At 33.1% G+C, this 16,603-nt stretch overlaps 2 protein-coding genes across 7 annotated transcripts in view; both read left to right on the top strand.

Moving 5' to 3' along the window:
- EloB (transcription elongation factor elongin B) overlaps positions 1 to 16,473 on the top strand; it is a 178,932-nt gene extending 162,459 nt beyond the window's left edge. For both annotated transcript variants that reach the window (XM_080173866.1, XM_080173875.1), the window contains exons 2-6: positions 11,591 to 11,660; positions 12,283 to 12,366; positions 12,931 to 13,031; positions 15,045 to 15,249; positions 15,802 to 16,473. In XM_080173866.1, the coding sequence (XP_080029992.1) occupies positions 11,604 to 11,660; positions 12,283 to 12,366; positions 12,931 to 13,031; positions 15,045 to 15,159 (357 nt within the window). In that variant the 5' untranslated portion in view covers positions 11,591 to 11,603 and the 3' untranslated portion in view covers positions 15,160 to 15,249; positions 15,802 to 16,473. The remainder of the gene's footprint in view (positions 1 to 11,590; positions 11,661 to 12,282; positions 12,367 to 12,930; positions 13,032 to 15,044; positions 15,250 to 15,801) is intronic.
- LOC145329550 (uncharacterized protein CG5902) lies at positions 4,804 to 8,567 on the top strand. 5 transcript variants are annotated; one of them, XM_080173842.1, is made up of 5 exons: positions 4,804 to 4,905; positions 5,168 to 5,227; positions 5,965 to 6,977; positions 7,193 to 7,330; positions 7,573 to 8,567. In XM_080173842.1, the coding sequence occupies exon 3, from the start codon at positions 6,010 to 6,012 to the stop codon at positions 6,787 to 6,789; it is 780 nt and encodes a 259-aa protein (XP_080029968.1). In that variant the 5' UTR covers positions 4,804 to 4,905; positions 5,168 to 5,227; positions 5,965 to 6,009; the 3' UTR covers positions 6,790 to 6,977; positions 7,193 to 7,330; positions 7,573 to 8,567. The 5 variants fall into 5 exon arrangements, with proteins under 5 accessions (XP_080029968.1, XP_080029960.1, XP_080029952.1 ...); XM_080173834.1 differs by having other exon boundaries at positions 7,224 to 7,330; XM_080173826.1 differs by having other exon boundaries at positions 5,965 to 7,330.
- Positions 16,474 to 16,603: the final 130 nt, after the last annotated feature.

Below are 16,603 nucleotides of genomic sequence, written 5' to 3' on the forward strand. Positions count from 1 at the left end.
ATGTTGAAAAATGCCCCGTTTTGCCCCCCCCTGGTAAACAAAAATGCCCCTTTTTGCCCCCTACCCTACAAAAAGCAAAACTCTAACAATTTCCAAAAAAAAAGATCAAGAAATACTCAACAAAAAAATTTTTTGGCGCTTCGCGCCAAACAGACAGTTACTATTCATTTAACCTTAATAGGAAGTATCTTTTTTTGTATAATATAAACTTTTTACCAAAGAAATTTTGTACATCCCCAATGATGATACACAAAATTACCCCTTATATAAATTACAATTAGTGGATGAAACGTATGGAAACTCAACTTAATTAACCAACCAATCAATATTCCATTTAAGTCCCAAAAGATGTTGAGCTAACGAATAAGAAAATGTTTATATGAAATATTGGAACTAGTGTAATAAATAGCCCAAAACACCTTCCCTCCTCCCTGCATATTTGAAGAAAAAACATTTGTAAAAATCAAATATTTAATCAAAAAGTTATTTAAATAACAAGGATGACAACATCCATAAAAGCGAAGCTCTGAAACGGTAGGACAAACTGACATTAACGCTTGTTTAACGTCAGAACTGAATAATCATAATGCGAATGTATAAGAGTCAAAGCAAAATTGTAAGTAAATTTGTTGAAAAACTGCTTGATACAGGATAATGATTATGGACATACTTACATTTTTAGGACTTGATTATAGAGTTGCTTCGCTTATAATATTGTACTTTGTTGTCCCAGGAATCAGTATACCAAAAATCAGACCAATCGGATAATTAGGTCACATACAAATTTGTTATTAAAAATGTAAAAAAAATCAACATGTTTAAAATGGACGTACGGACATTCTGGTAATGATTATAGAGTTGCTACGCTTTCTAACTCGTACCTAACTATTATAGGAATCACCATGCAAAATTTGAAATCGATAGGACAATTCTAACATGCCTAAATTAATGAAAAAAGCTATTTAAAAAAGTAAAAAAATCAACATGTTTCAAATGGACGTACGGACATTTTGGTAGTGATTATAGAGTTGCTACGCTTTCTAAATTGTACCTAACTACTAAAGGAATCACCATGCAAAATTTGAAATCGATAGGACAATTCTAACATGTCTAAATTAACGAAAAAAGCTATCCGTGACGGACGGACGGACGGACGTACGGACGGACGGACCGACCCTAATTATAGAAAAGCTTCGCTTTTAAAAATGAAACAGCGTTAATATTTATCTAAGCCTTTTTTTCAACATTGTATGTCTGTCTAAATGAATAACTATATATGATGTCATATGATGTTCAGGATAAGTTTATAATTTTTTTGTGTACATACCCTTACAAAAAGACATGTTTTTTTTATGGCAATTTTATTAAAGAGCCTTAAAACTAACTACATTCTATATTCCTAACTTGTTAAAATACGTCACTCTTGTTGTAGTTAATTGATTTTAGTTCAAAGAGGAAATAAATATTTTTGGTGCGCTTTGCACACTGCCCTAATAAATCCTTGGAAACACCACTTCACGAAAAAATTGACATATTGTTAAATTGCCATTTGAAGAGGGTAGGATATGTTGATATAACTTTTTATCTTCTCTATAATAAATATGGCTGTCAGTTTGTAATGCTAATGGGGAAATGTAATTTTCTTAACTGCAATTAAAGATAGAAGGCTAAAACTTAATGTTAACACTCCCAACATTATGGAGTATAATTAAATATTAGAAATTTCTGGAGGTCGGACTGCTTTTTAGGACGTTTTTGGCAATTTTGTATCTTTCACAATTCCCCCATTGTTTGGTCCAATTCACAAAATTTTTGTAGCTAAGGGTATCAAAATCAAATTTCGGGTATAGTCCCTTTCGTGACATTGCCTCTTAATTTCTTCATATTTTCACAGTAGCTTTTCCCCTATTTATAGCCCCTGTGGGGCCAATTGCCTAACCCTGCGGGAAAATCACCTAACCTAACTTAACCTATAAGAAACTATTAAAAGCTACTATGAAAATACGATGAAATGCCCCTTAAGAGGCGTTGCCACAAAAGAGACTATACCCCAAAGTTTTCCATATTTCTAAGAGATTTTCATATCTGTAGATGAAAGGACAAGTATTTTTTTTTATTTTTTACAAAGTTCTTTATATCTTTGGATTTTATAGCACAATACATTTTTTTGTGGATTATAATATCAAAAAAATAAAATCTCTCGTTGTTCCGAGCATCTAGTATGTAATTTACTTTGACTGTCATCACACAACATACAAGAAAAAGGATTTGTGACTTTTTCTACCTAAAATATATATTTATTTAAACTAATGCTCTTTAAATCTTCTTGTCTATATTCTTATTAATGATTTTTTGTGCTTTGCTACTTATAGATGTTGTCATCCTTGTTGTCATACAATAAAGAAATATTTAAAATCAGTTCTACATATTAGGTTTATTTTTGGTAAATTATTTCCAAAATGAGTGTTTTTATCTCCCCCCCCAAAATTTTTTTTAATGGGGTTATTCATCATTTCTGCTGAGATTTTATAACCTCCCCTTCCTCCCATAAAAAATGTTTTGTGGTGGTGTGTGGGGGGGGGGGTGGAAGGTTAAATTATCTTCTGTACTTTTTTTTCGAAGATGCTTTCTAGCTCCCTTCCCTTCGGTCATTGCAGGGTGGGGAGAAGGGATGGGGGAGAAGAGAGGGGGGGAAGAGATGGGGGATATAAATGGGAAATAGGGATGGGGGAAGGGATGGGGAAGAAGGGATAAGGACTAGAAGGCCCATAATCAAATAATCCCACCCCTTAAAACGCCCTTATTTAAAATTAGTATATATAATCAAAATGCCCCCCCCTAAAGCAAAGTGCCCCCCCGGGGCACCTTGATTTAGGGGGGGGCAAAATTTTACAAAATCTTCAAAATGTCCCCCCTAGACAAAGTGCTTCGCACGCCACTGCAACTTTATCATATGCAATATAAATAATGCATTATAAACTATTTGATTTGTTTTTTCTTGTTTCCTTGACATTATGATTTTGTGATAAAATGTTGCTGGTGTAAGAAATATTCATAGAAACAAAATTTAAGTCTGTTTTAATGGCCAAACGGCTGAACGTACATTACAACTAGGATAAAAAGCTTATAAAAACATGAAATAGCAAAAAAAAAACAATTTATAGTTGCAAGCATTATTGTGTTTTCGCAGCACACAAAAATGCGCGAAAAAGGTATCTTCAATGCAATATGTTTTCTTTAGACACGCATTGGGTGTAATAGAAGGATATAGCTATTTGGGATTATTTTTGGCCTTCTAATAATAATATGTCGGTTATACCTATGCGTTAACATATTACGTTCTGCCGTTTGGCAGTTAGAAGCATTTAAAGTTCTCCATCGTCATCTTTAATGACTTGTTTAAAAAAATAATCTCAAATGTCGTCATTGTCTATGAAAACTTGGCCAAACCAAACATTAATTATGGGAAGAGGAATAAGGAGGAGAGGGAAAATATGCAAAAAGAGAAACAAAAAAAGGGAAGGAAGTAAAAGGACAGTACAATTAAGAAAAATTCAATATAGACAAAATCATGTAGTGATGTATTTCCTAATTTCTGATTTTTTAATTTTTGCAATTTTTTACTCAACCTAATGAGAAAGAGAGCTTTTTTTTCAAAATTTTGAAAAATACAGTTTTTTTTCGATAGAAGAGAGGGTAAGGAAATAAAAGGGGAACGATTGAGGTAGATGGGGAACTAGAGTTCAATAAGAAGAAGTCATTCAAAGAGATTTTGAATATATTTTAAAATATTAAGTTTTTAAGTAATTAATTTGTTATAATAAGTTGTTAAATTTCGCAATTTAGTGAATATTTTGATATATTTGTAAATTCTTAAAACAAATTTTATTTATAAACACTATAAATATGCATAAAAATTGATTATTTATATATATACTTGAAGAAAGGAATTTCAAAAAATCTTTATTATAAGAAAAGTATATATATTTGAAAATATATGAGAATAGATTTTATCACAACAAATTACAAAGGAAAGAAATTTACTATTTATACAGCACATTTCTTTTTGCGTTAGGCTACTTAAATAAAAGGTTTTTTTTACCTATCTAACTTAGTTTCTTTAGGTATATTCTGTTAATAAATAATATATAAGGTAAATTCTATTAAACACTGGTAATTTCCCCCTCAACGCGCTAGCGTGCACAGAAATCCCCCCCCCCCCCCGTATTTTTTTATGTATGTTTAATACTTAAGTATTCTTAATCAATATACGAAGTAAAGTTAGGAACAAAGACATATTATTTTTGATGAGTTTAAATATCTTTTTTATTGTGTATCATGGCGGCTACTCTCCTATTTTAGAATATTCTTTGTTATAAAAAAGCCAAAGCAGTTCAAATAATCAGCGGTTCAAACACACAAATTTACTTTTATTCAAGGATTGGTTGTCATTAAAGATAAATAATACCTAATATTTAAGATAATTCCTGTTTTTATGACATTAAGCTTCATTTCTAAACTATAAGGCCGAAGGGGATATTGGACTGTAAATTACACTTGTTTCATAGACACGTTTTCTCATTGGTTGGATTAAATACTTTTAAAAATCTGAGTTGGTTGGTTCAAACCAACAGTTTCAAAACATTTCAACCAATAATTTAATTTATAGAAGTTATGCAGTTTTTTTTTTAGGGGGGGGGGGGTGATCAATATTTCGTCTAATGGTTAAAATCCCCTTTTAAAAGGAAACACCATTATTATTAGAAATATGAATATTATTACACATCAAATTGTATTTTTTTTCAGATAAACTTGTAAAAGTGTATGGTAGACAAATAGTAGAATTATACAGGCTCATTGTGATCTTACAATAAGAATGAATATAGCGTGAATTGAGTACTTCAGGTATAGTAAATAAATTTTAGATTATATTTTTCAAAACTGCTTAGAATCCCGCTGCATTAACGCTGGGTTTTTTTTATCCGTTCATCGGTTAACTATATCCATCGCTACAGACACATACAGGCAGACAGACATCGTATTTCATTTATAAAATGATTAACTTAATCCTTAAATCCAAGTTAATAGATTGATAATATCAAATTAGTAACTTCTTAGCAATATAATGATTTAAAGATATCGAAGAAATGATATTTAAATAATTTAGGTATTTCCTTGTGTGTGTGCGAGTGTGTGTGTGTGTGATAGTCTACTCAAAAACCTAAAGGTGAGTGCCTAAAATTATTCTCTGCTCCAAATTTTATTTAAAGGGAGTAAAAAAAATACGAACTTTACTTTTTGGAAATATAAGAACGGTTCCTGTGCTACATATAGTTTGGGAGCTACGTAGTAAAATGTCCCAACTGCCTCAAAACTTGACTTGCGAGTAAATTTTGGGACGTTTTACCACATAGTTCCTAAATTATTAGTAGCACAGGAACCGTGATATCTATAATACAAAGTAGTACGATGTTTGTCTGTCTGTCTGAAGCTTAAGATCTCAGTAACCACTGAACCGATTGGGCTCTACTCTTCAGGGAATATACCTACTGGTCCTGGGATCGTTTTAAGCTATTTTCTTGGGGGGTGGGATACCCCCAACCCCCTCCCAAAAAAATGAAAAATACCCCCCCCCCCCAAAAAAAAAAGTAGAGTTCATAGCGGTTCTATGAATTTAAAAATATCTGCATTTTTTTGCACACCACCTTTAGTTTAAAGCAGGGTTGGTATATTAGAATGTTGGGTACTTTTAATTAAATCTTCATTACTTAGTTTTTTCAAACTAGTGTAGAAACTTTTTAATCAATAATTATTATCCTCAGAACGGGCAATTTTGATTACCATTACTACTAAGTAGGGATTTGTTTTAATTTAACGTTTACGGTCTTCTCTTTAATGATCTCTTGTTACATCAATTGACTTAAATATTTCATCCTAAAACTTTAATTTCTATTATATTTGCAGGTCAAATAAGTTAAACAGAAAAGTAGAAGAGGAAAAAATTTAAAAATGTCCATGAGAAACGGCGGTAGAATGAATGGGCGGGACTCGAGCGAGGACCGCCAAAACGGCTTGGGTGGTAGCGGAAGCAGTGGTAAAGTAGACAAGCGTACGAATGGGTGGGCCAACAATCATGCTCCGTCTCCGCGCAAGCAACACCTAGTCGGGTTTCGGGTCATCCGTCCCGAGATGTGTTTCTTCTGCTTCGACGTGCTCTACTGTCACCTGCATGATCTCCACCCGCCAGAAAACCCGTCTTTCACAAATGACCACTTTCCGCTGTTTGTCACGTGGAAAATTGGCAAAGAGGAGCGGCTCCGCGGCTGCATTGGCACGTTCAGTGAGATGCAGCTTCATTCTGGTCTCCGGGAGTACTCCATCACCTCGGCGATGAAGGACTCTCGATTCTCCCCGATGACACGGGAAGAGCTACCTCATCTCAAAGTGGCTGTGTCGATCCTTTGCGAATTTGAGGATGGCGAGGACTATCTCGATTGGGAGATTGGTATCCATGGCATTAGAATAGAGTTCATAACTGAGCGCGGGTCCAAAAAGACTGCCACCTACCTCCCTGAGGTAGCCACCCAGCAAGGATGGGACAAAGTGCAGACTATTGACAGCCTTCTGCGCAAAGGCGGCTTCAAAGGACAGGTGACGCCCGAGGTACGCAAACAGGTGCGTCTTGTCCGCTATCAAAGCGAGAAGATGAGCGCCGCGTACATGGATTACGTGCAACACTGTCGTCTTCGAAACGCAACGATCAATAGCCAGCAAAACGGCCACCACTGACCACTGCCGCCCGACCATCGGTGCTTTGTTGGTCCTGAAAGTGCGGAAATCCTGCCAGATTGTGTTCAGTCCAGCCTTTGTCCTCCTCTTTGCGAGGCCTGGAGGTCTCCAGGCTTGCGCAAAGTAAGAAAACTTCTAGAATCATTCAATCAGGAATAGTCATAATTCATCCTTTTATTGACAAATCGGTATTTTCCTTTAAACCTTTAAAAAGCTCAAATCAAACTATTTCATTGAAGCCAGATATTATATTTGGTACATTTTAATTTTTATTTAGCTTGATGGGTTACTATCAATAACCCTGCAGGGCTTCTAAAATCTTAACTCAACAATTACTTTATATAACTTTGCTTATTTAAAGATTCATAGGGACAAGTTATTTGAACTTTGTTATGGTTTACAGGTTTGTACCGTCAAATCTTTCATTTATTAAGTCCTATAAAACAAAAAGCTTTATAGTCCAGTCATTCAGTCATACTTAAAAAATAACAAAAATCATACAAAATTTTCATCAAAATTATTGAGAAATGCTTTTAGCTAGGTATAGATTGATATTTGAATGCATTTTTTAGTAAACAATTGTCGCCAAATTTTCCATTACTTTCATCTCAACAAAAAAAATCATTCAATTTCATGGCATTAATTTTGTGCTCTGCTAGTAAATTATGCCCTGTTCTAATAAATATCTAGATTATGAATATATAAATGTACTTGTGAAGAAATAATTTATCTTATTTTTTATAATACTTCAAATATCAAATGTATGTTTACATAATTTTTTAGTATGGATGAAGGTATGAATGTGTTTAAAAAAATTTGCATCATTTAAAGATGAATAATTTTATTATATTATTATTTCAAGGTTGTATAAATCATGTTTGTTTTATTTCTTGCGAAAAATTGTTAAAACGAGAAAAAAAATCTGAAAAAATTAAGCCAAAAATTAAGTATAAGTTTAGCTAGAATAATTTTAAATTGTTTCGCTTAGCATTATTTTCTTAACCTGCTTTTAAAAATGTATCAAATGAAAATCTGAAAGATTGAAATATTGTAGTTAAGGTATGTGTTAGTTTTCTAATAGATTTCTGTAATGTTTTCATTTAACAAAAAGAGGAAGTAGGTTGGGCTAAAATTTCGTAAAGGTTGTGAGTTTTAATTTAAAAAACAGCGGTAAAACGATAAAAATTTATGTTAACTTTAAAAGAAAAAGCTTTGTCTATAGTTCTTTTTAATGAGGAATACACATATTTAGTGAATATTATCGTACTACTACTATTTTTAAGCCTCAAAACTCACTCCTTTACGGAATTTTAGCACAACCTACCTCCCCCTTTGTTAATAACAATACCTAAGATTTTTTTTTCTACAATGTCTCATGAAGTTTAGATAACAAAAAGGGTAGGCGAGAGTGTCACTTTTACAACCAAAAGGAATTAGGCCAAACAAGTATTAGCACTGAGGTAATGCATATATGCATGGCAATAGCATTAATGTAGGGCAGTGGGGAACTTTTTAGAAATGACGGTGTAACCAGAATCCCCCATCATTTTTTGGGGGGGACAGCGACGATGAGCTGCCGCCTCTTCGCTGTTTCTTTGTATTGGGTTTTTAATAGTGACACATACGCCTCCTCCTTATATATCTTTGCTTTAATGCACAAATGAATTAAAAATAATCCAATGTCATAACAGCTCTTACCCTTTGCTTATTTTTTTTTGATGCATTCTTATTTTTATTATTTAATATTTCATTTAGAAAGTTAAGCCTTTTTTTATGTTAGAAAATCATAAAATTAAATAAAAACATCTGTAGGTATATTATTTTATAATGTATTTTTGTCCATTAGATATAATTGTAAGGGGGGGGGGGGGGAAGTTTGTAATGTACAGTTATAGGAAATGAAATTCAGTACCAAATTTTGCCCTGGCCGTTTGGGCTTGTTTTTATAGTTATCAACCTAATTCTTTTTGTAAGCGCTCTTATATGATTGGATCTACCTGTAAAACTTTAAAACTTGAATTTTGGGACTTTCCCTTAAAGGGGCTAGTGGAGCAAAAGACCCCCTAACACTAAAATTTTAAGTTCTGAGCCTATTTTCAGAGATATTGTGACGATTTTTTTAATGAAAACACTTTTTAACAAAACCGAACTAAGTAGCCAATACAAATTTCATTTTGGGACTTTCCTTCTAGGGACTAGTGGAGCAAAAGGCCCCCCAAACACTAAAATTTTAAGTTCTGAGCCTATTTTTAGAGATATTGAGATGATTTTTTTTATGAAAACTTTTTTCACAAAACCAAACTAAGTAGCCATTACAAATTTCATTTTGGGACTTTCCCTTAAAGGGGCTAGTGGAGCAAAAGACCCCCCAAACACTAAAATTTTAAATTCTGAGCCTATTTTCAGAGATATTGAGACGATTTTTTAAATGAAAACACTTTTTGACAAAACCGAACTAAGTAGCCAATACAAATTTCATTTTGGGACTTTCCTTCTAGGGGCTAGTGGAGCAAAAGGCCCCCCAAACACTAAAATTTTAAGTTCTGAGCCTATTTTCAGAGATATTGAGATGATCTTTTAAAATGAAAATATTTTTAACAAAACCGAACTAAGTAGCCATTACAAATTTCATTTGGGACTTTCCTTCTAGAGGCTAGTTGAGCAAAAGACCCCCTAAACACTAAAATTTTAAGTTCTGAGCCTATTTTTTGAGATATGAGATGATTTTTTTAATGAAAACATTTTTAACAAAACCGAATTAAGGAACCATTACAGATTTTATTTTGGGACTTTCCTTCTAGGGACTAGTGGAGCAAAAGGCCCCCCAAACACTGAAATTTTAAGTTCTGAGCCTATTTTTAGAGATATGAGATGATTTTTTTAATGAAAACATTTTTAACAAAACCGAATTAAGGAACCATTACAGATTTTATTTTGGGACTCTCCTTCTAGGGACTAGTGGAGCAAAAGGCCCCCCAAACACTGAAATTTTAAGTTCTGAGCCTATTTTTAGAGATATGATATGATTTTTTTAATGAAAATATTTTTAACAAAATCGAATTAAGGAACCATTACAGATTTTATTTTGGGACTTTCCTTCTAGGGACTAGTGGAGCAAAAGGCCCCCCAAACACTGAAATTTTAAGTTCTGAGCCTATTTTTAGAGATATTGAGACGATTTTTTTTAATAAAAATATTTTTAAAGAAACCAAACTAAGTAGCCATTACAAATTTCATTTTGGGACTTTCCTTCTAGGGACTAGTGGAGCAAAAGGCCCCCAAACACTAAAATTTTAAGTTATGAGCCTATTTTTAGAGATATTGAGATGATTTTTTAAATGAAAATATTTTTAACAAAACCGAACTAAGTAGCCATTGCAAATTTTATTTTGGGACTTTCCTTCTAGGGACTAGTGGAGCAAAAGACCACCAAACACTAAAATTTTAAGTTCTGAGCTTATTTTTAAAGATATTATGGCTGATTTTTTTAATGAAAATTTTTTTCAAATAACTGAAATAAATAATCAGAAGATAAAATTTTAGTGTTTGGGGGTCTTTTGCTCCACTAGCCCCTGGAAGGAAAGTTCCAAAATGAAATTTGTAATGGCTACTTAGTTCGGTTTTGTTAAAAATGCTTTTATTAAAAAAATCGTCTCAATATCTCTAAAAATATCTCTGGTTAAAAATATTTTCATATTAAAATATCATCTCAATATCTCTGAAAATAGGCTCAGAACTTAAAATTTTAGTGTTTGGGGTTTTTTTGCTCAACTAGCCCCTAGAAGGAAAGTCCCAAAATGAAATTTGTAATGGCTACTTAGTTCGGTTTTGTTAAAAATATTTTCATTTTAAAAAATCATCTCAATATCTCTAAAAATAGGCTCAGAACTTAAAATTTTAGTGTTTGGGGGGCCTTTTGCTCCACTAGCCCCTAGAAGGAAAGTCCCAAAATGAAATTTGTATTGGCTACTTAGTTCGGTTTTGTTAAGAAGTGTTTTCATTAAAAAAATCGTCTCAATATCTCTGAAAATAGGCTCAGAACTTAAAATTTTAGTGTTAGGGGGTCTTTTGCTCCACTAGCCCTTTTAAGGGAAAGTCCCAAAATGAAATTTGTAATGGCTACTTAGTTCGGTTTTGTGAAAAAAGTTTTCATAAAAAAAAATCATCTCAATATCTCTGAAAATAGGCTCAGAACTTAAAATTTTAGTGTTTGGGGGGTCTTTTGCTCCACTAGCCCCTTTAAGGGAAAGTCCCAAAATGAAATTTGTAATGGCTATTTAGTTCGGTTTTGAAAAAAAGTGTTTACATTAAAAAATCGTCTCAATATCTCAGAAAATAGACTCAGAACTTAACATTTTAGTGTTTGGGGGTCTTTTGCTCCACTAGCCCCTTTAAGGGAAAGTCCCAAAATTCAATTTTTAAAGTTTTACAGGTAGATCCAATCATATAAGAGCGCTTACAAAAAGAATTAGGTTGATAACTATAAAAACAAGCCCAAACGGCCAGGGCAAAATTTGGTAATCAATTTCATTTCCTATAACTGTACAAACTTCCCCCCCCCCTTGTTCTCGTGACTTTTAGATAATTTTGAGTTTATTTTTGAAATAACTAAATCATATTAATAAGCTCCAAGTTGGTCGACGATAGAAAATATTTTTTACATATTTCCATCAACTTAAAAATATTAATTGAAATTTGAAATCACTAAAGTTTATTATAATTAAAATGAATTTTCTGAGTACTAAAATTATAAAGTAAGTATAAATTAAACTGCCCCCCGACCAAACTGTTAAAATTTTTCAGAATATAAAAACATGGATGTCTTTTTGATGGTACGCAGAAAAAAGACCACCATGTTTTTGGACGCAAAGGTAAGAATGTTTCTTTTACAATTTTGAATACTAGTGGAAGCAACGCAAATAACTAGGGTAGGGCAGTGCAGGATGTCCCATAGTGTAGTGGGTAGCGCACTACACTTTGGTTGGGAGAAACAGAGTTCAAGTCCCTCCGTAGACTGTGCACTTGGTTGACAAATGCTGTCGCAATTTGTCAGATTGTAATCACGCAACCTTCCCTGAGATGCCCTAAGGTTATAAGGGGGGAGAAAGTTAGGATTCTACAATATCAAGCAACTTATATCATGCTTTCCCTCCTCTATGCTCCTCATTCATATGAGAGTGCCATTAATCACTGTGGCTTAATATGGAACACCTGACAAAACTCTAGGTCAGTATGATGTAATAATTGAATAGCTTCCATGAGAATTGCGGGTCGGCTTAAAACGTAACATAGAATACACCCAGCTGTGCGGGATGCTGAATAATCTACGATTGGCCAAAGGATTCTCACCTCCAATCTCCTGATTATCTGAATCCTATCATCAGAGAATCAGGGCTACATACATACAGGGTTGGAGAGTTAAACTGCTGCGAGATAAAATTACTAGAAAATGAGTGATGTAATAACAAAATCATTTTATTTAATATTTTTTAGGACACGACAACGGTACTTGAATTGAAGAAAATGATAGAAGGAATAACCAAACGGGCCCCAGCTGATCAAAGATTATATAATAAGGTACGTAAATGTTGTTTAATTTAGGTTTATTTTTTCTACAGTGTAACTTCATTATATTTGCACTTGATATTTCTGTTCTTATTATCTTTAAATTTTACTTCTCTACAAAATAGTCTCAAGTGCATATGTAAGGGTATCAAATTGACATAATTTGGCGCGAAAGAGGACCCCAAAGAATCAGTGGGAAATAACTGTTTTAGGCGGTAGCGGTGGGTCAGTCGCATTTTCTTCCCAATTCAACTTTGTACCTTATAAAAGCAACTGCCATGCGGCATGCCTAATCTAAGTGTTCTAATCATGTTTTAAAGTCATAGAACACATAACTTAACGGGATCTTAGCAATTGTCCAGTGTACCTCTATACTAGTCCATTGGCTTATACCTTTAGATCCCTAAAGATAGTTTAATTTAGAGTGCAATCCGTCCAATTTTTTACCCAAAAATAAATTAATCCGGGGATTCCGGATTCTTATTCTTTTGATTGATTCCGGATTCTAGCTATTCTAAAATGCCGGTATAATCCTCTTAGAAATTTTTTTTCAATATTCAAAATTTGTATTCTTAGGACGATGAATTAATGGAGGACGATTCTCAGCTCCAGGATTGTGGAATAACAAATGCAGTGGCTAAAGCACAGTTACCATCAGAAGTCGGACTAGCATTCAGGTATATATTACTAGGTGGCTGCGCTCATAACTTCGCCACAAAAAAATACCCACTTCCTTATTTATATTAGTTTTTAAAAGAAGAAGTTAGTAGGTAAGTTAAAGGTAACTTAGAAATGTTCGTTAGATGCATAGATAAGAAAAATGGATGATTTCTCTCATATCTCATTTGGACTACTGACGAATTTTTTTGAAATGTTTTATTGATGGTTATTGTAGTTAAGGTCAGGTTAAGTAAAAGTTAGAATAGTTCCATAGGGATAGTACCCCGTAGCAATTGCATAGTGCCCCTCTTAGTACCAAGAAAAGGGTAAGTCTTGTGGCAACATACATAGACCATCAGACCAGGCTTATGGATATCTAGCATGTGTAGACTTATGTAGCCAGTTAAGAGTTTATTTTACAAGCTAGAATATAAACATTGACAATTTTATGATCAGATTTCTTGGGTTGAATGTTTTTACCTTCTTTTAAAGAACACCCTTTTTAAGAAAGGGTTGCTAGCTATTCGGAAAAAACTATTGTCCCTATGACCCCTGTATAAAGGGGGGGGGTAATGCAACCATTTCGTAATCAATGCGCAAATGGCACTTAGAATCCGAATTTCGTTATAAAACTTGGGATGAGTAATCCTTGGTAGGTCTATTTTCCCTAAATTGAATAAAAAGTTGGAAAAGTAACGGCTGCCGGCTCAGCCGTTTTAGCCGTTTAGCCGTTTTTGGGCCTTTGGTAGGGCAAAATTATCAATAATAATACAATTAAACTTTGAAGCTAGTAAAAGTGGCTGACTCAGATTATGACGTAAAAAAATTTACTAATGAGAGACCAGTATACACTGTATTTGACTAATGGTAAAATTTATACTGGCCTCTCATTGGTTAATTTTTTTTGACGTCATAATCTGAGTCAGCAACTTTTACTAGCTTCTTAAACTTTTTAAAAATTTCTAGTACCAGCTGCTTAATAGCTAAAACCGACTAAAAAAGGCTGGTAAAAGCTATAAAATGCCTAGAATATCATTTAAATACCAAATAATGTACAAGTATTATTCAAAAAGTTGATTCCCACGTAATTACTGATGGATTTGCCCTGAAAATGGCCAAAAACCGGCTAATCGACTGAGCCGCCAGCCATTAATTTTCCAACTTTTTATTCGATTTAGAGAAAATAGACCTACCCAGGATTACTCATTCCAAAGTGAGGGGGCGGAAGTGACACTTTTTGAAACCAAAACTAAAAGTCAAAGGAACTCAACTTAATAAAGAGTTACAGCTCTGATATTTGACATGGCAGTTGCTTTTAAAATTTACAATATGGAACTGTGAAGAAACGGTGGTGGAATCGCCTGAAATATTTTTTGCCCTTTTTCGCCAAATTAGACAGTTCTCAATTAACTTATTTTTATTAAAAATTTCCTTTATATTTTCACATGACACTTGTAATATTTTAAACATATCAATGGGTATTTAAAAAAATGTTACGTGTAAAATCTTACAACTGTCAAGTGAAAATATAAGGGTTATGAAAAAAAGTTTATCTCAGATGATTGAAAATTGTCTAATATGGCGAGAAAATGTAAAAAAAAATTTGGGCTGGAGCGGCGGTTCTACCTCCGTTTCTTCACAGTTCCATATTGAACCTCTTAAAAGCAACTGCCATGTTAAATATCAGAGTTGTAACTCTTTATTTAGTTGAGTTCCTTTGACTTTTAGTTTTGGTTTCAAAAAGTGTCACTTCCGCCCCCTCCCTTTCATCCTGAAATTCGGATTCTAGGTACCATTGCATTGGTTCATTGATTACGAGATGGTTGCATTCACCCTCCCCCCCCCCCCTTCTTATGCTTTGATGTTGTGTGAATATTCTGCACAAGATTTTTTTTTCTCCGGCTACAAATTTTTTTATTCCCCCAGGGTCAATTTTGAAAATATACACCCCTGTTATTAATTTAATTTTTTACCTAAATAGAATCAAAGCAATTAGAACCAGATAAAAAAAAATATTTTTTTTGTTTTAGAAATGAATTTGACGGTACTTGGGAAGACGTGGAGAAGGTTGCCTATTCTAACCCTCCAGAGTTACCTGATGTCATGAGACCTGGCAATGATACCACCTGCCAGCCGGAGGACTAAATTCACGCGGGAAAACGGATTTTCCTTTCCTTTACGCTCTCTCTGGCCCGCAAGGGTTGGGGGGAATGAGGGAAGGCTTTTTTATATCTCAGGAATGTAAACATTTTTATCAGCTTACTCTTGTATAGGAACCTATTCATTAATAAATACAGCGATCCGAAGCAGTTTGATTTTGGTGCGGCTCCGGCTCCGACCTAAAATCAAGAAAAACTCAACATATTTTTTTTGCCAAGTCTTGTTGACTTTAGAAGGTTTAAACAGTTCAATTTTTGATAAAAATGGAATGAAAAACTTAAAAGGTCCAGCAAAATAGGGCGTCACCTCGGCTCCGGCTCAGCAACGCTGATTAAATGCCTATTTTTTCAATTTCTAGATTATATTTACCTATTTAACTTGACGTTTAAGGTTTGAAAACCAGCAGAGTATGTTTACTTAAGTGTACTTGGACATTTTTTTTTTTAAATTATGACATTATTTAATTCTAATGGAATGTAATATTTCCCCATCTTATTAAGTAAAACGTCTATTCAGTGCCTACCATATACTAATATTTAAATGGCCTTGCGTAACACTACAAAAGTATTGTAATTTTTCTTTTTTCCAATTTGCTGTAGAAAAATAATAAATGTTTACAATATATTTAGATTACTCAGAACAATAATATAAACACCCACACCCCAAGCTGGACACAATTAAATTATCCCCAAAAATATTAGTATTAAATAAAATCAATAAACATAAAAAACGTGTTCTCAAATCAACTTTGATTTTTTCAATTCATTTCAGCTAGATAAAAAAAAATAACAATCACCGATATTTAAATATTTTTATGCTTGTTAAAAAAACCTTTTTATAATAATTTAGAGACTACAGTCAAAATTATTTTCTAAAACTCCACAACTTGAACTATGTCTAATTGAAATTGTGATTTTTTTTATACTGGCGCTATTGCAATTAAGTTATTGAGCAACCAAACTTTTGTTTTGTATCTTTTTATTTTTCTCATAAAAATTCTCCGTGATAGTGAACTTAAGTTCTTAGGTAAATAAAACAATTCCAAATGCCATCAGATTTTTATAATTATAATTTATTATGTAAAATTAATAATGATTGTAAGAATTTATTATTTTATTATGAAGAAACCTAAAAATTCACAAACACGACTCTTAGGATTTATTTTTAATATTTTCATTTGCGCGACAACAAATGGCTTTTTTTCACACTAAGTTATTTATTTTTGCTCAATAATGTTCATTATATGAGTCATATTATATGAGTAAATAATGTATTAATAAAAATTGTAAACACTACAAATTGTTATTATGTTAATTTCTTTGATTATTAGTCTTATATAGTAAATGACAAACAAGGATAATAACATACAAATGTAGCGGAGGACACAAATTAAAATAATGGACATAGCCGAATTAAGATAATTATAGAG

Source organism: Acartia tonsa, chromosome 1 (genome assembly GCF_053477335.1).
Source record: "Acartia tonsa isolate MP-2025a chromosome 1, ASM5347733v1, whole genome shotgun sequence".
Lineage (NCBI taxonomy): Eukaryota > Metazoa > Arthropoda > Copepoda > Calanoida > Acartiidae > Acartia > Acartia tonsa.

Coding starts and splice junctions, on each gene's coding strand:
- LOC145329550 (XM_080173826.1), top strand. CDS start 6,010: ATGTCCATGAGAAACGGCGGTAGAATGAATGGGCGGGACTCGAGCGAG.